The 20693-nt window shown below is 55.9% G+C and overlaps 1 protein-coding gene across 3 annotated transcripts in view; it reads right to left on the reverse strand.

The window, feature by feature from the left end:
- Macrod1 (mono-ADP ribosylhydrolase 1) overlaps nucleotides 1-20693 on the reverse strand; it is a 142093-nt gene that overhangs the window by 113920 nt on the left and 7480 nt on the right. For all 3 annotated transcript variants that reach the window (XM_074048267.1, XM_074048273.1, XM_074048276.1), the window contains exons 2-3: nucleotides 17541-17642; nucleotides 16837-16953 (exon numbers count right to left, since the gene is read on the reverse strand). In XM_074048267.1, the coding sequence (XP_073904368.1) occupies nucleotides 16837-16953; nucleotides 17541-17642 (219 nt within the window). The remainder of the gene's footprint in view (nucleotides 1-16836; nucleotides 16954-17540; nucleotides 17643-20693) is intronic.

Below are 20693 nucleotides of genomic sequence, written 5' to 3' on the forward strand. Positions count from 1 at the left end.
GCACCCCAGCCCCTGGGCCTCTGCTTTTTCTGTCCAACTTCACCCATTTTGTCACACGCAGGACTCAAATCCCAGTTCAAATGGGAAAGGATGGGTGACCTTCACCCCTCCACGGCCACTCTCCTACACCTGGCCCTGCTCTTCCCTGGCTACCACTAGATTCTGGAAGCTTCTCTTTTCCTGGCCCACTTCCTAGGTGCAGTCTCTGGCCACACTAAGCATCCTAGAGATGAGAGACATACACACCAAAGAAAGGTCTAACATCCTAAATCACAGCCCCATACGCAAGTCCTGTGGCCAATTCTTAGCACCCTGGTTAGGAGGGTTCTGGCTAGGTCCGAGGCCACCCGATCAACCCTGAAATTCTCACTCAGTGGGCCTGGGTGATGCTGACCTATGCATTATCAAGCACCCCAAATAAGTGTGTTCTCCCGGCCTTCCTCCACCCACGTCATCTTCCAGCGCTGACATGGCCTTCTCCACTGCCATCTGCATCTTGCCCCTCCGAAGGACCCTCTCGTCCTGCAGCAAAGTAAATAGGCTCTCTCAGCGCTAACTGACAGCGCGAATGAAATCCCCGCTCCCCACGCAGAGATTTACAGGGGAAGTGAAATCTTATTTGCACTGCTGCCAAGCCGGGGACGCGATGAAATTATGCCTGGGGAAGAGACCCGGCCGCTTCTCGCGGAAGCGGCTGCATTGGAGATGGCTTATTAAAAGCCACAGTGGCCACATTTCAACCTGTTTCAGGTGTTAAGTAATTTACTGCCACCCAGAATTCAGTGGCAGGTTTTTATCATTTTGATTTCTCTGATGCAGGCAGGCACTAGAGAGTTCCCCCGCACAGAGATCCCCACACAGAGAACGGCAGGTCTAAATGCTCCCCGTACCGCCCCCCCACGGCAGTGAGGAGGGAAGGGAGGCAAGGACAGGGCCACGATGGCAGCAAACACCCTGCCCCCACCCAAGAGTCACACCAGGCCAGGCGAACGCTCAGGATGACAGCAAGGGGAGGCTCTGGAATCCTCACTCCACCTACATTTAGGGGGTCCCCAGTGATCCTCCAAAATACCTTGGGAGATTTTCTGAAGGCAGCAGGGAGTAAGTTCTGAGAGAGTCGAGTCTCCCTCTCTCCAGGGATATGTCCCCTAACCCACTTGTGACAAGATCAAGTTCTTACTGAGCAACTGCTGTGCAACAGACCTTGCTTCGATGGGGACACAGCAGCCAAGGGGACTCCTCAGAGCCACAGCCCCCACTTGCAATATTACATAAATATTCCTGGTTGGTTAATGAAAATCTGGCTCGGGACGTGACTCAGTAGTGGAGCACTTGCCTAGCCTGGGAGAGAGACAGAGAGGGGGGAGAGAGAGAGAATATGAACGAGAATGAATTAACCTGTGTCCAGTGACTAACAAGCTCTTAACTGGTGTGGGGGCTCTGAAGGGGAGGGGCAGGGAGGCAGAGCCCAGCTTCACTGACAAAGATAGGGGTATAGGGACCCACCCCTTCACTACTCAGGTGAATGTCCAGTCTTTCCCTCTCCCTTGCCCCATTCTCTGAGCTCAGAACAGGGCAACCTGTGATCTGGGTCCAGGTCCTTAGCAGGGCTGGGCAGCAGGCTGTTTGATGCCTGCTGGCTTTGGGGGTATTAAGCCTATTACAGAGACTCTGGGGGTTTATCTGACACCCCCTTTCTCCACCTGTTTTCAGATACTCCAGGAAGACCAAGGGGAATCTTCAAAGTTCAGACTGAGCCAAGAGCAGAAATTCTTTAATTAGCTTTCTCTTGGATCGGGGCCCTGCCAAATGGATTAGTCATGGTGGGGGCAGGGGGAAGGGTTCGGAGTCCTCTTTAAAGCAGAGATTACAAGCCTGGGGTGAAGGGCCCAAGAGCTGTCTCCAGGGACAGACGGTCCTCTGGTCCTCCAAGCAGACCCTTCCCAGTCAGCAGCTCCTAGGGGTGCTGGCAGATAGAACCTGCCACCAGGAAGATGTGGAGATGGGCTCTATCGAGCCCACAGTCTTCAAGAAGCTGACAAGAAGAGATGCTTGGATAGGCGGGGCAGTGCGCCTAGGCCTCCTAATGAATGTGCCTCTTTCCCATGTGAGCATCCAAATGCGTAACTTCATAATTAGGGGGGATTTCCTAAAGGGGTGCCCATCTATGAGAGGAGAGGCAGTGGGGCCTGATGGTGCCAGGCATCTGTCACCATGTTATACCCTTGAGGCAGGGTGACACAGTGGGCTTGCTTACTCCCATTTCAAAGTGAGCAAACCAAGGCCCAGACCTCAGCAGCTTGCCCAAGGCCAAGGTGATAGAGGTTGACACAGAACCAGGCTGTCCAGACTCCTCCCACTGCCCCTGAGTCCTGGCCCCTGCAGGAAGCCTTCCAGTCAAACACTCAGCACCTGTTCCTTAACCCTGTCACCCTGATGCAGGTGAGTACCAGCTACAGGTCTCAGACTGCGGGAGGAAGGTGGCATCCACCTTAGGCTGGGGGACTAGGAAGAAAAGGTTGTTGGCTGGAGGCTGGGGGTGCAGAACAGCCCAGGCTGGACCTCTGGGACAGAAGGACTCCAGGCCTGGCCTCCTACCAGCTGGTCTTGCCGGGAGACACATTGTGGGGTGGTGGGGTGGGCACAGGATGACTAGTGGGGACCCAGACTCCCCAAGACTATGGGCTGCCCGTCTGAAGTGTGACTTGTGCTCTCTCCCCTTGAGGTCTGTGTCAAAGACAGCTCCACTATGGTCAGGCCATGCTGCGCTCTGCAGATAAGGGCTGCCCAGGAGGGAATGTTCTGAAAGGCCCAGGTGCCATGTGCCCACAGCCTCTCTTCCGGCCTCTCTGTGGGAAGTGCAGGCCAAGCACCCTACAGCAGACTGCCCCCAGGGCCCCTGTCTGGGATGCTCCAGGTGACTCCCTGACCCTCTGACAGGTCCACCCCCAGGGTTAGGTGATTACACATGACTGTGATGTCCAAGGGACCAGCCACACAGGCCCCTCCTCCTTGCTCTCCCTTGCAGCCCCAGCATCCCACATTTGCTGAATGAATGAACATGAAGCTGAATGAAGAACTGTGTCCTGCAGCATAAGGAGGGGGTGGGGGGAGACACACACCTGACTCTGGTCCAGGGAGGTTTCCAGAAGATACTGCATCTCAGCTGGGAACTGGAGGATGATCAGATTCAGCCAAAAGTGGAGGAAAGGCTGCTCCTGACATGGGCAAGGCCAGGAGGTGAGAGAGAAGGCAGGGTGAGAAAACCAAAACCAGGTGGGAGAAAGAATAAATGAGAGGAGGAAGCACGGGTGCTGGGGCCAGACGATGGGAGTGGGTTGCCAGAACACCCAGGGGTCGAGGTCACCGTCACGCCAGTCCTTCCCCAAACCGTGGGTTCCAAGGATGTTGGAAGAAGTCATGCTAACAAGAGCTCCCAGCTCCAGGATCCCCACTGCCATCTGGTCTCTGAAGATCAGTCATCCCACAGCCCTGAGTTAAGCAGTGGGACCCTGACACCAATGATGAAGTGCAGGAAGCAGCGTCTGCGCCACAAGAGGGCAGGCCAGGAAGGGGGGGAGCTCAGGCTGAGGGAGCCTGGGCAGGGTGGGGGTGAAAGGCTGGCACTAAACCCCCAGGAGCATCTCAGGGGAGAGGCAAAGGACATGAGGGGCAGCTGTAGCCCCACTGCACCTACTACGTGCTGGTTTGGTGTGAGACATCGCTGTTCCCCCAAGAACACACCCCACCTGCACATATCAATACTTTTGGCACCACTCCCTGGCAGGTGAAGAGTGATATCTCTTATTTTAATTAACCTGTTCTTGATGACTGGTGAAATCCTACCTCTCTCATTTGTTTACTGGCCATCTGTTCTCTGCCTCTTGGGAATTGCCTGTCCACATCTTTCACCCATTTTTCTTATTGATTTGTAGGCACTCTTCCCATATTCAGAGAGGAGAAGCAATCCGGGACCTCCCTGGAGGGTCTTGGGTCAGGAAATAGGAGAGGGTGTGCATGGGTTTCTGGAAGCCCCTGCCAGATCTCTGTCCCCTGCGCAGCTCCTGGCAGGCCACCTATGCCAGAAGATGAAACACTTTGTGGTGGGAGCCCCTGCCAGGCCCACATGCGGCCTGGCCAACCCCAGCGGGCTTCTCTTCCACTTACACCAAGTCTGTGCTGCCAGTGGCTGGCAGGGTGCCCCGATGGCACCAAAGGGGAACAGCAGGCACAGCCAGGCATCAGGGATGGAAAAACTTTCACAGTCCCAGGCCAGTTGGGTGGGGCCCTTGGACAAAATGTTCAGGTCCCAAATCTCAGGCCAATACTCTGACCAGAACTCCACCTCCAGTCCTAGTTCACACCTTGCCCGCCCTCCTCCAGCTATAGCAGTTCCTAAAGAGTAGCCCTGGTCTAGGGACCCACACCAGCTCTGTCCTGGCCCTCAGCCTCCAGACCTCACAGGGCCAGAGCCAACCCTGTGGTTTAGCCACCCCCACCAATACACACCCTTCAGCGCTCTCCATATTTCAGCAGACAAACACAGGTCATAAAACTGATTTCCAAAGCCTCTAACAGCTATAACATTTAGACAAACAGGAAAAACAAAGCCACTCCTCCCCCGGCTGCCGGGAATCCTCACAGCCCCCTTCTGCAGCTGGGTGGCTCTCGGGACCGGCCTGCAGACATTCTGCACCAGGTGGTAAATGTCCGCTTGGCACCCACTCTGGCCCCACAGCAGCCAGAGCCTGCAAACTGCCTGCTTAGCCTCCTCCCTAGAGCCACAAGACTAGGGGAGGCTCTGGCACACCATGCCCACCCCTCAATGCATCCCTCACCAAGCTCCTTGCAGTGTCCCTAGGGCTGCCTCCAGAGCCAAGTTACAGGCCCTGCCTAGCCTTGGTGCTGGCCAAGGTCACCTATGCCTCAGCCAGAGCGGAGGCTGTCCAGGCTGAGGTGGCCCAGGATATGCTCAGGTGGCCCTCTGGGGAGGGCGAAACACAGCCACCAAAGCACTCACCATGGCCTCTCAGTGGCAGAAGGGGGGATGGGGCCCCATGGGGCCTGAAACACACAGCTTTTCCCCAAGCTCTCTAAACACCCCCTCCTGAGCTGTTCCAAGCCTGTTAACCAGCACACCTAGAGTGGTTACCAAGCCCCCCCACCATTTACTCACTCATTTGTCCACCCCTCGCTAGCCCCTTCTCTGCTCCCTTGCCCCGTACCCCCACCCCCTCACCTATTCAAGGGTGATTCCCAGGAAACAGTGGAAAGATCTGGATTCAAGCTTTCTGAATCCCAGACAAGCCATTTAAATGTCCCCATAGGAAAGGCAAGAATTGTAAGGCTACCTCCCAGGTCATTCCTCAGTTGATGATTATCCTGGGCTGAGAAGCTGCTGGAAGGGGCTGGGACCACCTTAGACAGCTGCAGGGTGGCAGCAGGGGACACAGAGGAGGCCCTGAGCCAGAGGGGAGGGGCCTGCTTGGAGGCAGGGATGGACCAAAAGACCCCAACTGTATCTTCCAGGCAAAATGAAACAAGGTCAGGAGACAAGTCATCTGGGACAAAAATTCCCTACGGAGGCTGGAGGGCCTCCCAGATCAGAGACAGATACCCTGATGGCTTCCAGGAGCTGCGCACCAAAAGTCACTCATCCTCCTCTCCTGGGATTAAAACACGTCAGGGCATGAAACTAGCCACGGCCTCTAGCTGGACTGCCAAGAGGTAGGGAAAAAAAGGCAGGGGGAAAGGGGAAAAGGGGGCTTCCATCCAGGGCCTCCCTGCATGCACAGGGGACTAGGAGAGCTCCAGTGGAGGCAGGAGGCTGGGTAGGTGGAGCGCAGCCCTTGGGAGCAGTGGGACAGCTCTGAGGGCATGGGCTGCTCCAGGGAACAGTGGACCACAGCAGAGAACAGAGTTCTGCAGGGTGCTGGAATTTATGCAGCCGCCTGTGTGGTTCCTAAGGCAAGAGGAATCTCCGGCCCTCCTCTCAGCAGGAACAAGTATTTCCTTCAAATCGATGGTGACACATTTTTAAACTCTGATATTAAGGAGGGAAAGATTTTGCTGGTCCCCTGGGGGCACCCTTATTAGTCACAGGCTCACGTGAAAGAAGCCACAGCAACAGACCCGGTGGGCCTGGGCAAGGCAGAGGCCCAAAGGCTGGGCCACCATGAGAGGGTATGGGGGAATCACAGCAGGAAAGAGAAGCAGAAGAGCCTCCTGGTCTGGGGACTTGGGGCACAGCCATGGGAGGGAGGCACATTAAGAAGGAAGGGCCCTGCAGAGCAAGGGATAAACCAGCTGTGGAAAAACAAAGAACAGTTGGGGTTCACTCAAAGAAGAGGAGGAGAGAGGTAGAGGAGGGGGTGGGTAGAGGGGGAGGAGAGGGGAAGGTAGGGGAGGGGGGCGAAGATGACAAGCAATGACAGCAGTTGGTATGGGGACTAGAGAAGGATGAAGAAAAAAGGTAGAGAACAGAAAGAAAAATAGGCATTAAACTGAAATTTAAATTGCCTTCCACATTTGGAGTTATGAAACCTAAAATCCTGTTTCACTTTTTGGGATGGCTGCTAGGAAGCTCCAAGTTGCATCTCATATTCAGTTGCAAGAGACTTGCCCCTAGGTTTAGCTCCAGTCACGGTAGGGTGCCAGGAATCAAGCCTCCCCAAGCAGCCACCCAGAGTGTAGACTACAAGGGAGGCATGAAACACATGGCTGGATGGACAGCAGGCCAGTCATCCGTGGCAGGTGCAAAGGCTAACAGTGGCCTGACCAGGAACCAGGCAAGAGGCTGGGAGGTTGGAAACCATGTGTCAAGGCCATCCAGGCTGAAGGGTTCCAGGTATGGCCAAGGCTACAGTCACGGCCACAGCCTAATTAGCGGCTGGGTTAGAGCCCTCGCTTAGGCATGGCTTTCTCGTTTGGCATTCTGGGCAAGTTTTTGTTTTTGTTTCTGGTTTTTGTAGTGCTAGAGAGTGACTAGGCCTGACTCGGATCTTCTGGTCCCTTCCCTGCTTTAATAGTCCCTCGTTTCACTGTGCTTATTTTTCAGTGGGAATTATTAGTAGGTTCAACATTTTTTAAAAAACCAATCCCAGCTCACACGTGTACTTTCTCGGTAACGGCAGCCACCAGTCACCAGGTATTGAATTGCAACCACTTGACGGGTGTTTGCCCATTTTATCTTGATCCTTTCACACCCCTTTGCAGGGAACCTCTCTCTGGGGTCTACAGATGAGAAAACCTCAGGCTCAGGGGGAAAATGTATCCTGGTCAAGGTCAAGAGAGCTTGTAAGTGGCCAGGACAGGACTTGAACTCAGCCCTGTCCTGTCTGACCTTGACACATCACCTCCCACCTCCAAAGACCAGGCCAGCACCCTGCTCTGTACTCTGGGGCTCCTGTGACCCTATCAGGAAGAGGATAAAGTCGAGTAGAGGTCAAGGCCTGGGAGGCACCCAGGTGGCCCACAGGATTCCCTCCAGCGGCCTGTCTGGCACCTCCTGTCCAGCTCCCGAGACCCCCATGGGGAAAGTTCCCTGCCGCCCAGCTGCCAAGCAGGATTTCGTTCCTTTGACAATCGATTCTGCAAAGCTCCGGTCGCAAATGTCAATTCTGGGCCATTTGCTTCGTACGTTTTACTGTTCCTGTTTCTCCTCGACATCCTCAGCAAGGTGGCTCTTGCTTTTCAAAAGGGAAGTGGCGTTTGATGATGTTTAAACCGAATGTGAAATACAGCCAGGCGGCAATAATAAAACAGACGCCGGCCCTGCTGGCAGGGGACGCTGACAGCCGGCGCTCTCTCCCACGTGCCACCCCAGCGCTCCCATTTTGATGGCAATTACAATGTCCAGAGGGGGAGGAGGCAGTGGGAGAGTGAGTGGGGACTTGGTCAGGGCCACTTGTTGCTGCCGGGAAGGGGTGTCAGGCAGAGGGAGGCTCCCCTCTCCCACCCTGCCAGAGCTGACTCCACACCTCGCTGATGGCCTGCTGTCCTCATTAGCTTCCTCTCCTGACACCCCCACATGGGTATAAATAGCAGGTCCCCTCCCTGCCTGCCTCATGGAGAGAGTAGGCGAAAGTCCCCACGCTGCATGCTGAGGGCAGCTGGCGTCCACCCGAGGGTCCCAGTCTTGGGGGTTCACTGTTTCTACACGTCCCTGTCCTTCAAGTGCAGCCAGCCCGGGCTGCCTCCACCACAATGGGCACCCAGGAGACACCAGTCTGAGAAGACATGGAGCCAGGGGACCTGCCCCTGCCCTCACAGGGTCCTGGTCTAGCGGGAGGGGGAGTGACCACTTCTCCGGTAGTACAACTCCCACTTATGAGCCTCCAGTGCCCTGGGCATCCAAGGGACTTCTTTCTTTCCTCCTAATTCCTGGAGGCACACATGGGGAAACTGAGGCCTGGAGAAGAAGCTCCTGCTCGAAGTAATGGCAGAACCACTTCAGCGTGACGGGCTGTCTTATGAGCAGTCAGAGGCATCCCAGGCTGGCCCATGCCCACCACCAGGGACTTCCCTTGACCCCAGGGCAAGCTGCACCTTGGATAAGTGACAAGTGGAGACTATGGGCAGGAGGGGGCCACAATGATGCCATCTGCCATGGCTGCCAGAGCCTGAGGACCATCAAGGCCCAAGCAAGGCAGCTCCAAAGGGAAAATTCTGAAATGCCAGCATGGAAGAGGGGTCAGCCTGCCAGCCTGCCTGCCTGCCCTGCCAGGAAACCCTCAACGTCCCCTCAGCCACCCCGTATCCCCCCTCAGGGGGAGGAGCCCCCAGCCTGCTTGGGGAGGCCATGATTCTGCCCCCAGCTCCAGCGAGTGCTGGGGGTGGAGCAGCAACGGTTCAGCAGGTCTGAGCCGCCCTCGGACACAGGACAGGGACAGTGAGAATGGAAACTGATGTCCAGAGCCTGCTCTGTAAAGGACACGGGTGGGTGCTAGGCATTTTATGCAAACCATCACTTTCTAAACTTACAGCTCTAGGGAATGGATCCTACAGCATGTTCATCTGCCTTTTACAGACAAGCAATTAGAGGCTCAGAGAGGCTAAGTGACTTGCCCAAGGCACACAGCCAGCACGCAGGGAAACCGGAACCCATACTCAGGACTGACTCCCACCATAGAGAGTTCACAGTAGGTGGTGTGGGAAGTAAGGAAGAAGCCAGGGCCTGGGTCCCCTGAATCTGAACTGTGTTCCTGAGGCTGGGCCACAACTCACCCAGGAAGCCCAGATCAGGGTATGGAGTGTGTGGGAGCCCACCCTTGGGTATGGGAAGAGGATTCTGTTCAACATGTCCACGAAAGCCACTGTCTACACTGAGGTGGTGGCGAGAGGAAGGACAGAGGCTGCTGGTCCTTGGGGAGGGGGTCCACACTGCCACAGGCTGCTGTGATCTGACCTTCTGTCTCCTAGGAACACAGAGTGCCCATCCATTAAACGGGCCGCAGCACAGCCCCCTGGGAAGCCGTGTGAGGCTCTGGCAGATCCTTCCAGCAGAGCAAGCCAAGGGCCACGGCACTACCCTTTCATGCTTGGCCAATTTAATGGTCCCCATTAATTTCAAAACACACACATTCCCACAAGCTCCGGCCTCCACAGCTCAGTGCTGGGACAGCACGGCAGGGACACAGCAGGCACACAGGTGTGGGCACTGAGACCAGGCAGCCTCAAGGACAAGAGTCGCTGGAGAGAGGGCACTCCAGGCACTGGATGCTAGCGTTTTCCAGCACAAGTCTGTCATGATGGGAAGAAAGGGATCAAGGAGAAGGGTCTGGAGCTGGGAGTCAGAGGCCTGGGTTTGAAGCTCTGCTTTGCCTAATTTTCCTGCTGTGTGACCCTGTGTGACTTCTCTGGGCTGGAGGTACTGTTTTGCCTTCTCTACAGAACTGTACGTACCATGAGGGCAGGTTCAAGGTCACACTGAGCCTTGTACCCTTCACAGCCTTGCAAGAAGCCAGGAAGATTGAGGGCCTCAGGAAGGACCCATAAATGTCTGTCATTGTCCTCAACTGTGAAACCAATCAGCCCCTTCTAGCCCAGACAGGGAAATGGGGCTGGGGCCTGGGCTGGGGCAGAAAGAGGCCACAGAGCAGGCCACCAGTTCATGCAGTCCTCTTGCCATCTGACCAACTCGCAAAGGCTTTTGGTCACATATTCATTCAACAAACATTGGTTGAAACCCAAGTCAGAATTTGTGGGCCCAAAGCCCATGGGCCTCCCTCACATTCCCCGTGGAAATGACAGGAAGGCTCTGGTAGATGAGCACTTGGAGTGGAAAGGACCTTCCAAGACCCACTGGGAGTCCTGCCCACTGCTGCTCAGCTCACTGGACCAGACTCTGCAGGCCCAGGAGGGAGTCTTAATAATTCAGCAGGGATCCATCATTTATGAATTTATGTAACCACGGCTCGACCTTGTGGAAGTGAGCCACCTGCTCTGGAAGTGGGGGAAACCAGGGCTCGGCAGCTCTGGTTGTTCTAGGCTTCTTATCATCAGGAGGCAGCTGCCTGGACCCTAGCCCTCCCAACCGGCCTCCCCGGCCTGCCCTGCCCTCACTCTAGGCTGAACCTAGACCAGACAGGTGAAAAGATAAACTGGCTTATCTCTGCTATCCCTGGTATAAAAGATTAGGGTTTGATTCCTGGTCCTGCCTTTTACCCAGTGCTGTGGCCCTGTGGAAGCCTCAGTCTGCTCGTTTGTAAGGTGGAGGAGAACAGCACCAGCCTGAGAGACAAGGTGAAGCGTGCGCTGGAAAGCACTCAGCATCAAGTGCAGGTGATGGGAGGCTCTCAGCACAGGTCGGGGTTCAGAACACAGGGGGCAGCTGGAGCCCACCATGGGACCGCATGAGGATCCAGATGCTGGTCCCCAGGGAAACACCTGCCTGCCTCTTGCCCACTTGGCCTCCAAGCAGCAAGGACAGAGAGTGAGGCACCCATTCTGGGCACCAAAATTTTCAACTAGATAAAAGGGAACAAAGAGGATGTGTTTCCACTCTAGCCCAGCCCAGCCCAAAACAGGCAGACAAGTCGGACACCAGTGGCTCACGCCTGTAATCCTAGTTACTCGGGAGGATTGCAGTTTGAAGCCAACCTGGGCAAATAGTTCGTGAGACAATTTCCTGGGGGCTCTGAAGGCTGGCAAATCTGCCACCCAGCTCTGCCACTATGTAGCTGTGAGACCTTAAGCAAGTTGCTTCTTATGTCTGAGCCTCAGTCTCCCTGTTGGCACAGTGTGGCTGACATAATGGTGCAGGAGAGGCATACAGGGTGTGAGCACAGCTGAGACCTGGAGAGAGACCCTGGCACCAACCCGTGGCCTTACCATGGCAACCCCACCCACCACCCGTCCTCCATACAGCAGCGTAAGTGAAATCTACAATACATCCAACAAAGGCCCCACAACTCAGGACCCAGACACAGCACAGCCTGAGCCCCCCGAGCTTACCTAGTCACCCCACCCAATGCCCCTCCCAGCCAGTGCTCTAAAATGGCCTTGCCAGTTCCCAACTCAGCCCCCACTCCAACTCAACTACCCCTCCTCCAGGCAGCCTTCCAGATTGCCTCATGCAGGCCCCAGCAGATGGGACATCCATCCCTTGTCCTCTTTGCTTTCTCCCTATTCATACATCTCTCTCCTTATTTGGGATTAGAGAATGTGTGTTTTGTAGCCCACACTGACGTCCACACCTGGTGCCGTGTGGGCCCACCACCCGAGCTTGCCAGATGATCTAAAGGCCATGAGTTATAGTTCTGGCTCAGTCACCTGTCCAGGTAGGACACATTGTCTTTCAACATGTGCACCTCAGTTTGGGTTGATCACTGAAATGGGGTGACTATCCGCTGCCTCTCGGGGATCATAAGATGGATTACCCCACTGGTTAACAGTGATCAGGGTCAGGCAGAGAAGGGCCCATCCCCTAAAGAGGAGGAGCCCAGGCCAGGCCCTCAGGTTCTGCTGCTAGCAGGGTCCTATACAGCAGGTGAGGTGGCCATGGTAGCCGGGCTGGCTCCACTCATGCTGGTGCCGCCTCTGCTGCTGTGCTGTGTTTTGGTTGTCGGCAGCCGCAAGCCTCAGCAAACGCATTTAAATCTGAAGTGACAGATAAAGCGATTTATGGTGACAGTTTAGCATCAGATCACTTCCCACCAGGCAGTCGGCGTCCCTGCGGTCCCCTGCTTGCTAGTCCATCAAGGCGGTCTCTAAATCACTGAGTCCAGCCATGGCCAGGGACAGCCAGGAGTGGGGCGGGCACTCCAGTAGCCTCTCTGTGTCCCAGCCTGCTCCTTGCCATGCTGGGCTGGAATGGATGAAGGACTTGCAAGGGCTCAGAGGCGGACACGGTTAAGAGGCTGGTGGATTTTCACAAATCAAAGCCCCAAGACTTAAGAAAACAGAGCACCACTTGTGCCTTATTTTAAACAAATAAGAGGCTTAAAAGTCCCCTGTGTGGCCAGCTTGTCGCTGTGAAACATGGCTTTCCACCCAATCTTCATGGCCCAGCCCCATGCTCAGGCCCCTCAAAAGCATCCCCAACCCACCTCGCTTCCCGCCACCTCCTTGCAGAATTAATTGGTCCCTGCGGCATCGCACACACTTTATTCAGACTGCTCTTCCTTCCGGGGCTTTGTCACATTACAGTCTACTTAGCTGCTCTCGCTCCTGACATCCCCAGTATTCATTTACTGGGGATCTCTACGGGCCAGCCCGGGCCCAGCGCTGGATGGCTCTAAACACGTGTTGCCTGCACACCCACTCGGGAAGGGGCTGAGGATGATGCCATTTCCCAAATGGGATCACAACCCACCTGGCCTGGCCTCTGTGTTCACCAACGCCATGTGGCAGCCTGGGCCTACTTTGCAGGGAAGCAGCCCTTTGCGCAAAGCACTGTGTCACCTGTGCCCCAAGGCCCATGCCGGGTCTCCAGACCCCTGGGCTGGCTGGGAATAGGGGTCTTTCTTTCTTTCTTTCTTTAATGATACTGGGGTTTGACTCAGGGCCCCACACTTGGTAGGCAGGTACTCTTACTGCTTGAGCCACTTGGCCATCCCTGATTTGTGTTGGGTATTTGTAAGATATGGTCTCATGAACAATTTGCCTGGGCTGGCTTCAAATCGCAATCCTCCTGTCTCTGCCTCCCAAGTAGCTAGGATTACAGGCGTGGGCCAATGGCACTCAGCTGAAAATAGGGGTCTTTCTTTGTGCCCAGACATTTCCTGCCTGGGAGTCAGCTGTCAGAACAAGGGTCCACAGGCTCAGGCCGGCTCAGCAAGACTCTCAAGGCAAGAGGATGGCCCAGTCAAGGTCACGCCCCTGCAGCAGAGAAAAGATATGAACACTCTGGATGTCACAGAAACCCCTGGGTGGAGACCCTAAGACCTGAATTCTCCCCAGACACAGCCCTGGGAGTCAGAGGCCAAGCTGGAGGGACAGGCACTGCCCCCAGAATCTCTCATTCCAGAGCGGAGGCCGCGGGAGCTCCTGGCTTATCTCGCCAGCGTGGCAGCCCAATCTAATTGAGATGGATGCCGTGTGCCCTTGTGGGCAGGAACCATGGCTGGCACAGATGGCAGGAGCCTGAGACTCTCCGGGGCACTGCCCAGCAAGTGGCCTTGGCCACCAGCCCATGGGGCAGTGTTGGTGGGGGGGGGCGCTTCATGGGTTTGTCCTGTCCCTGTGACCTCAAGTCCTGCTACTCACCAGGCAGGCTTTCCCCTTCTGTCCTGTGTCCCAGTCCTTTCACTATGCCCACATACTGTATAGCACACACCATGCCACACACACCCACCCCTTCACACAGCCACCCACCATCACACACCCCGATCACATCACAAATGCCAGTAAGGTGGGGGTAAAAACCAGTCCTAGACTTCAAATGCCAGGCCTTTTCAAAGGCCATGAGCAGAGATGTCTGTGAGCAGGGGAAGGAGTGAGGTGGGAGGCAGGGAGGGACCTGACCCCTGCTCTCTCTAAGAATCCTCTGGTCAAGGAGCTGCCCACCACCTGGCTGGAGACCCCTACACACACAGCTTCTCAGGATGAGGGGTCTGAGTGGCCACACCCCCCTTTCTCTCACAGGCTCTCCCAAGCTCCCCCCATCCCTCCCCATCCACGTCGCTGCAGCTGGACCAAGGCGCAGATGGAAACACCCCTCCCCATCTGGCAGCAGGGACAAAAAGAGACCCCCCCCCACTCAGGAAATCCTGAAACTCTGGCCTGACCTCAAGCCCCCAGCCCCTTCCGGCTCAAACTGCTCTCCATGGGCCACCACATACCTGCCGGGCCAGCCCTGCCCCTGCCTTCAAAAATAAAAATTTAAAAATTCCCACCCCAAGATAATTGCTCTCTCCTCTTGCCTATTGTGGTGGCTCTGTGGTCTTCGCTGGGAAGCAATTATTCACGGCTAATGATTATAATCAAGTCAAATAGAATTTAATGGACACGTATTCTCTTCCTGCTTGAAACTTTACATATGAATTAAGCACATATGGGTTTCACGAGGCACAGACGCAGATTTATGCAGCCCTGAAAAGCCCCGTGTTGCCCAAGACTTTTATTCCGCTAATAAACAGGCTGATTTACTGCTCCGCGGGAACCTGGATCTCTGCTGCCCCCTGGTGGGCGGCGGGGCAGGGGTGGAGCCACACGACAGGGATCCCTGGGGAAGGGCAGCAGTCATGGCCACTGAGGATTCCAAGGTCTGAGCAGGGCCAAGTCTGTCCTGAACACCTGGGACTCAGGCTCTGTGTGGCAACCCCGTGGCTAAGGCCCGCTTTGGCCATTTCCAGGAAGGTTCTGGGTCCTTCTGGCTGAAACTCTTTCTAGAAAAAGGAGACCTCAGGAAAACACAGCAAGAGGTGTTGAGTAAACTGAAGAGAGCAGGAAGAGTGAAAGCTGATCATCTGCGGGCGTGCCGAGTCCGTGGCACGGCTGGGACAGGGCTGAGAGCATCAGTTCTAGCACCTCAGCTCCTGTGGCAGGTGGTGAGTGTACCCCCAACAGCCCAGTGGGTGTCGTCCCACCATCCCGGCTGTGCAGAGGAAACAGGCCAGGCAGGTACAGAGAGAAGCAAGTGTGGCCGCCCAGCCCATGTAGCCTACTCAGCCAGCATCAAAGTGCTTCCAGCTAGGAGCTGACGGGACCACTGCATGGCTGGCTGGTCACAGGGCACTTAGGAAGAGCCAGGAATCCTACCAAGGCCTCCAGAGCCCCACCCCACCATGTGCTGTCCACCTTGGACCCTGTGTCCCACCGTGGGCCACATTGCGGCAAGCACCATCAGGCTGCCCAGACGCTAGAGAGACAGAGCTGTTTCCTCTAGCCACTTTGCAGCTCTGCAGGAAAAGTAGCAACTGGGTGCCCCCTGTACCCTGGCCAGAGACGGCCAGGCACGAGGCATGGCAGCCTCGTGGGCCTTTGTGACTGCCCCTCAGTCAGCCCTCCTGGCACAGACAAAAAAACACCCTACCCTCCTGGGCCGCCATGGTGTCTAGCAATCCAGATGTGACCTCACCGCCACCCACCAGTGCCAGTGGTCCAAGGTGACACGGCAGAACCACCAGCAGAAAGCCAAAGATGACTGAGTTCTCTGTGTTCCCCTACCCTCGCCATGTGGCCTTTCACTTGTGTTCCTGGGACAGACAAGGTGGAGGAAAGGGCACAATCCTATGCAGTTACGAAAACACCAGTGTGACTATAGAGTTCGGCGAACACCGGCAGGAAGACATGAGACACGCAGAGCAAGGCCACTGCCAGACCACAAACAAGCAGGCATGGGGCGTGCCCAGGTCCTGCGAGCCCACTCACTTCGGGAGAACAAGAGAGCACTGACAGCATTGGCACCACTATGTCCCCAAGCCACTGACTCCCCGTGCTCTCTTGTCAGCAGTAAGGTCAGACATAGCTGCAAGCCCAAAGGTGAGGCAAGAAGATTCCAGAAATTTCTGATGGTGCCCAGGGTGTGGTGGGATTTTCCCTTTTAGTTGGAGCTCGAGACAAGAGGATCTTCCCGATGTCCACAGGGTCAAAGAAAGGGGCACTGCTTTCCCAGATGCTTGCTGTGGATGCCTGGTGAGTGACCGAGAAGGGCTTGGATTCAGCAACCACGCAACCTCGTTACAGAAGGCACTTGTATACCACACCTGCTGGGCTTGACCGGCTGGGATGCCACCCGGAGCGCTCCGGAGTCCTTTCCAGAGCCTTTTGATCTCAGCCAGACAATCAGCACCTGGGTGGAGGAGCGGCCACCTTCCTCCCTCCTCCAGAGCATCAGCTGCCTCCAACTACTCATCACAAGAAACTGCCAAGCCAGCAAGAGGAGGACGCACACAGGAAGCTGAGTGGCTCCCATTTCCAGGCGCTGGAGAGCTGCCAGGGGGCTGCAGGGGGCCGCTCTGTGTCCACCCTTCACTCCACATACTCCCACACCTGCTAGGTCTGCAGGGGGGCAGGGCAGGAAGAAGGCAGAGGAAGGAAAGAAGCCACAGCCCCCCGAAGATGGGCCATGCATGGGGCTCTGGCCTCCACCTTCCTGGCAGGGCAACCCGGCATGGTTCCAGCTGCACTCTCCCGCTTCGCCGCTGCTAATGGGCCTCAGAGCTTCGAGGCAGCTCAGCAGAGCCAGGCGCCCCGACACAGCAGGTCAGGGCTTCACGGGAAGAGGAGCCCGAGCAGCCGACAAGCTGGGCTCCCGTGGCGCCAGCAGGACATCCTCACCCTGTACTCAAATCCTTCTGGAGCCAGGTGGCGCCCACCCATGCCTGGCATGGCAGAGCAGAGCAAAGGCAACAAGGCAGCCATCCCAGTCTCTGGCTCCAACCAGCCACTCACCAGCATTGATGATGGCATCCACCTCCAGCTTGGTGATGTCACTGCGGAGCAGGGAGATCTTCTCGTTCAGCTGCTTGTCCTTCTTGTACTTGGGCTCATCCACCTTCACAGCTACCCCTGGAACAGGAAGGGGTCGGGGATGTTCACACGATGTGCTTCCACTGAGAAGTGACCCAGCCAGAGCCCAGGCCAGACCCCACTTCAAAGCAGCTTTTAGTGTGGTGACCTCGATCCCTGGTACTGGTAACAACACCCTTCACTGGCTAAGCACCTACTGTGTGCCAACACAAGGCTCCCTGGACCTTCACATCAGGTACAGTAGTGATATCACCAATGCCATTTAACACATATGGAAACTGAAGCTGAAGTGGGTAAGTGACTCACGGGTCACCAGGCCTGCATTTGCAGGGCCTGGGAGCAGCTCACCCACTGCAAGCAAGCAAGCTCACCATGCCTTCAAATTCCAGTCCTGATAACCTAGTAATCAGGCAGGTGGCTCCCATGGCTTAGGGCTGGTTTCCTAAAGGAGTCAAAGGGATAAAAACTGAACTGCCCTCAGGCTACGTTAATAATTAAATGAGGATACACAGGTAGTGTGCCTGCACACAGCAGGTGCTCACTCAGTGTCGCTGGGATCTTCTTGTCTGCAGTCTCCCAAACCATGGGTCTGAAGGGGCCGACCAACAGTGGCGAGCAGAGCCTACCTTTTGCCATCTCCTTCCATGTGGGGATCTTCTTCAGCTTGATGAAGTCTTGGCAGAAGTAGTGCTCCTCCCTCTGCTTGTCACTCAGGCCCTTCAGAAAGGCTGCAGGGAGGGGGGGGGGGCAGGAGAGTCAGGGTGGGCAAGGAGGGCCTCCCCACCCTCTTGGAGACTGCTGCCTCATGCAGGCCAGCCCTCCTGTCCCTCCTCCCCATAGCCATGGGCAGAGGGCACACTGTGGGGAGGCCTCACATCCATGTTGGAGCCCCAGCAACCCAGAACATCTTGTCCACCCCACCCACACCCCACTCTCCTTGTTCAGGAGGGAAACTGAGGCCCAGGAAAGCTGAGGGACATGCTCAGGCACTGTAGACTGTGGTTCAGAACTCAGCTCAGCTACTTCCCGGCCATCTGCACATCTCTGAGTCCCTACTTCTCCATTTGTAGATGGAGGATTAAGAAGCCTCTTGCAGAATAATCTCAAATTCACCCACACTAAGCCAGGCAGCTCACAGGCACTCAATCAGTTACGTATGAGTTGGTCGCCACACCAGTCATGACATTTGTCCTTAAAGAACTACAGGCTCAAGCAGGTCTGGAGCCTATTATCAGCATCCTCTCAGCACTGGCTGAGAGCTCTCCATAGATGCTTGCCAGCTGGGGACTCTCACAGTGTGAACCACACTGCTGTTTTAGGGATGGGAGAGCAGGATTTGGGAGGCTGATGTGGTCACCCAACAGGTAAATGGGGAGCCAGGCCCCCACTGCTCAGACTCGAGTCCACCAGGCTGGTTCATCCAACTTCAGCTCTGCCACCTAGGTTCCACCTTCTATCTGCTGGGGGGGCGGGGGGCGGGGGCGGGGAGGCTGGTTGCACCAGGTAGAGAAACCCTGAGTCCCCCTCAGGAGCTTCTCTACAAAAACGGGTCCAGACTTGTAGCTTGCCGGCTCCCCCTGCTGGTCCAAGGCCAGCTGTGCACCCAGGTTCAGCCTGGTCCCTTCAACTACATGCTCCCCACGTGGAGCAGTCCTGACAACCACCCCAGGAAGATGGGACAGGACACAGCAAAGGCTACATAAAGGTACCCCTAAAAAATCAGAAAATAGGTAGGAGACAAGCAGAGCATGGTAGCTACGCATGTAATCCCAGCACTCTGAAGGCTGAGCTGGGGATTGCAAGAGAAGGAAAAAAAAAAGAAGAGAGCAGTTAGCAGACGGTGAGAGAGGAAGCTTCTGTGGAAATGGCTGGGGGGGGCATTCAAGACAGGTAGATCACCCCACAAATGCCCTCCTCACTGCCCAAGTCACCTAGTCCATCTGAGCCTCTGTGTCCTCACAGTGGTAACACCCAAGGATGATGAAGGCACTGGATGAGAAATCACGGGGAGGCCTGCTGAGAGCCCATGCTCAGTGCTGTGGTGGACTTATTAGCCACAACCAGTCTTTCTGGCACCATGTCCCACCCCCTTCCACAAGCATTTATGGGGCACCTATGACATGCAGGTCCTGCACTCAGTGCTGGGGAGGCACAGAGCAAGGCAGCTGCAGTTCTGACCCCGTGAATCTAGAATTCACGTGGGGACCTAGGCCATCAAACAAACCAGCAAGTCAAGTTCTTCAAAAATCTGGGGGCTAGGAGAGGAGGTGGCAAGGACCCTGGGAGGCAGTGATGGGGCTTGGAAGAGGAGAGGGGAAAGCCAGGGATGGAGCAGCATGGGTGAAGTGGGGGAGAAGAGGGAGGGAGAATGATCCCGTTTGAACCTCAAAGGCCTGCCTGTTAAGGAGTCACAAGTCACCCAAGGGGCACCAGAATCAGGCTACAAATGCTTTCACCAGATATGGATTAAGTCCAGTCCCCCTGGGTGCCAGTTTTCTAAAAGACCAAGGGCTGGAATTGTGGCTCAAGCAGTAGAGCCCTTGCCTCACAAGCCCAAAGCCCTGAATTCAAATCTCATTACCACAAAAACAGAAAGAGGGACGGAAAGCTAAAAGGAGAAAAGGTGACAATTTAAGGGACCAAGATCTCCCGTGTCCCCTCCATCTCCAGCTCCCCTCACTGCTCACAGCTCTGCCCCGTCTTCTCGAGTGGCTCAGAACCCCAGCAGGAGCAGAGGAGGGCCTGGGCCCCACCTTCAACACTGGAGTGTGGGAGGAGCTGCCCTCCTCTGTAGACAGCCATCTCTTGCCAAATGAGAAGTGGACAGGGCTTGGCTGCCAGCAGGCAGTACCACCCAGGGCAAAGGCCAGACTGGGGGGGAGGCAAGGCTCCATTCAGTCTCAATGCAGGTCACTGAGCATCTAACTACACCAGATCTGGGGGAGAAAGGCGAGGTGAGGTCTGATCAAGAAGAGGGAGACCAGGAGAGCTTCTGGGAAGAAGTGGCCCCAGTGACTGGCCTGTCCCCGGGTGCTGCAAATCCCTGGAGGAGAGCCTGCCAGGCAGAAGGCTCCATCTAAATTCTCTCCCTGTCTTGGCCACTCAGCTGCTATTGTGGAAATGGGGCCCCCTTTCCCTGCCCCCCAGTACACACTGAGAAAACACAGCCATCATACACCTCCTCCCCCACTGAGCCTGAATGCCACTGCCGGCACTTCATCCTCCTCCCTCAAGTCACTGGGCATGAAGGTCTATCCTCCCAGCCCAGGCCACCAGCCCGCCTGCCTGGCTCACCTTCCAGGACTTGCCCTCCTTGCTCTCCCCCTCAACCGCCCTCCACCGTCTTGCCTCCACCGTCTTGCCTCATCAGCTGTCAACACTGTCAGTGTTGCATTCCTGACTGCATTCCAGCCACAGCTGCCTCACTCCTTTGTGCCTCCCCAACTGTCTGCCTCCTCCACATCCTCCCTTCCTGCTACCCAGGGAGGCCCCTGCTTCCTTTCTCCATCACAATCAAGGTTAAAGTCAAGGTTACCACATGTCCTCCCTTATGAACAGGAAGTTTTGGCCTATCCAGCTGTAGGCCTGATTTATTCCCATGACACTTCAGAAACCAAGCATTCCTCTCATCCCCTGGGACCAAGCGTCTTCATGGCTCTCTGTCCCCTCCAGAAGCTCCCATCTCCCAGCAGCACCCCCATCGCAGTCCACCTCACACAGATGATCAGGGTGCCTAGGAATACCTGCGTTAAGAGCTGACCCATGTTTCAGCCCCCATT

Source organism: Castor canadensis, chromosome 1 (assembly GCF_047511655.1).
Source record: "Castor canadensis chromosome 1, mCasCan1.hap1v2, whole genome shotgun sequence".
Classification (NCBI taxonomy): domain Eukaryota; kingdom Metazoa; phylum Chordata; class Mammalia; order Rodentia; family Castoridae; genus Castor; species Castor canadensis.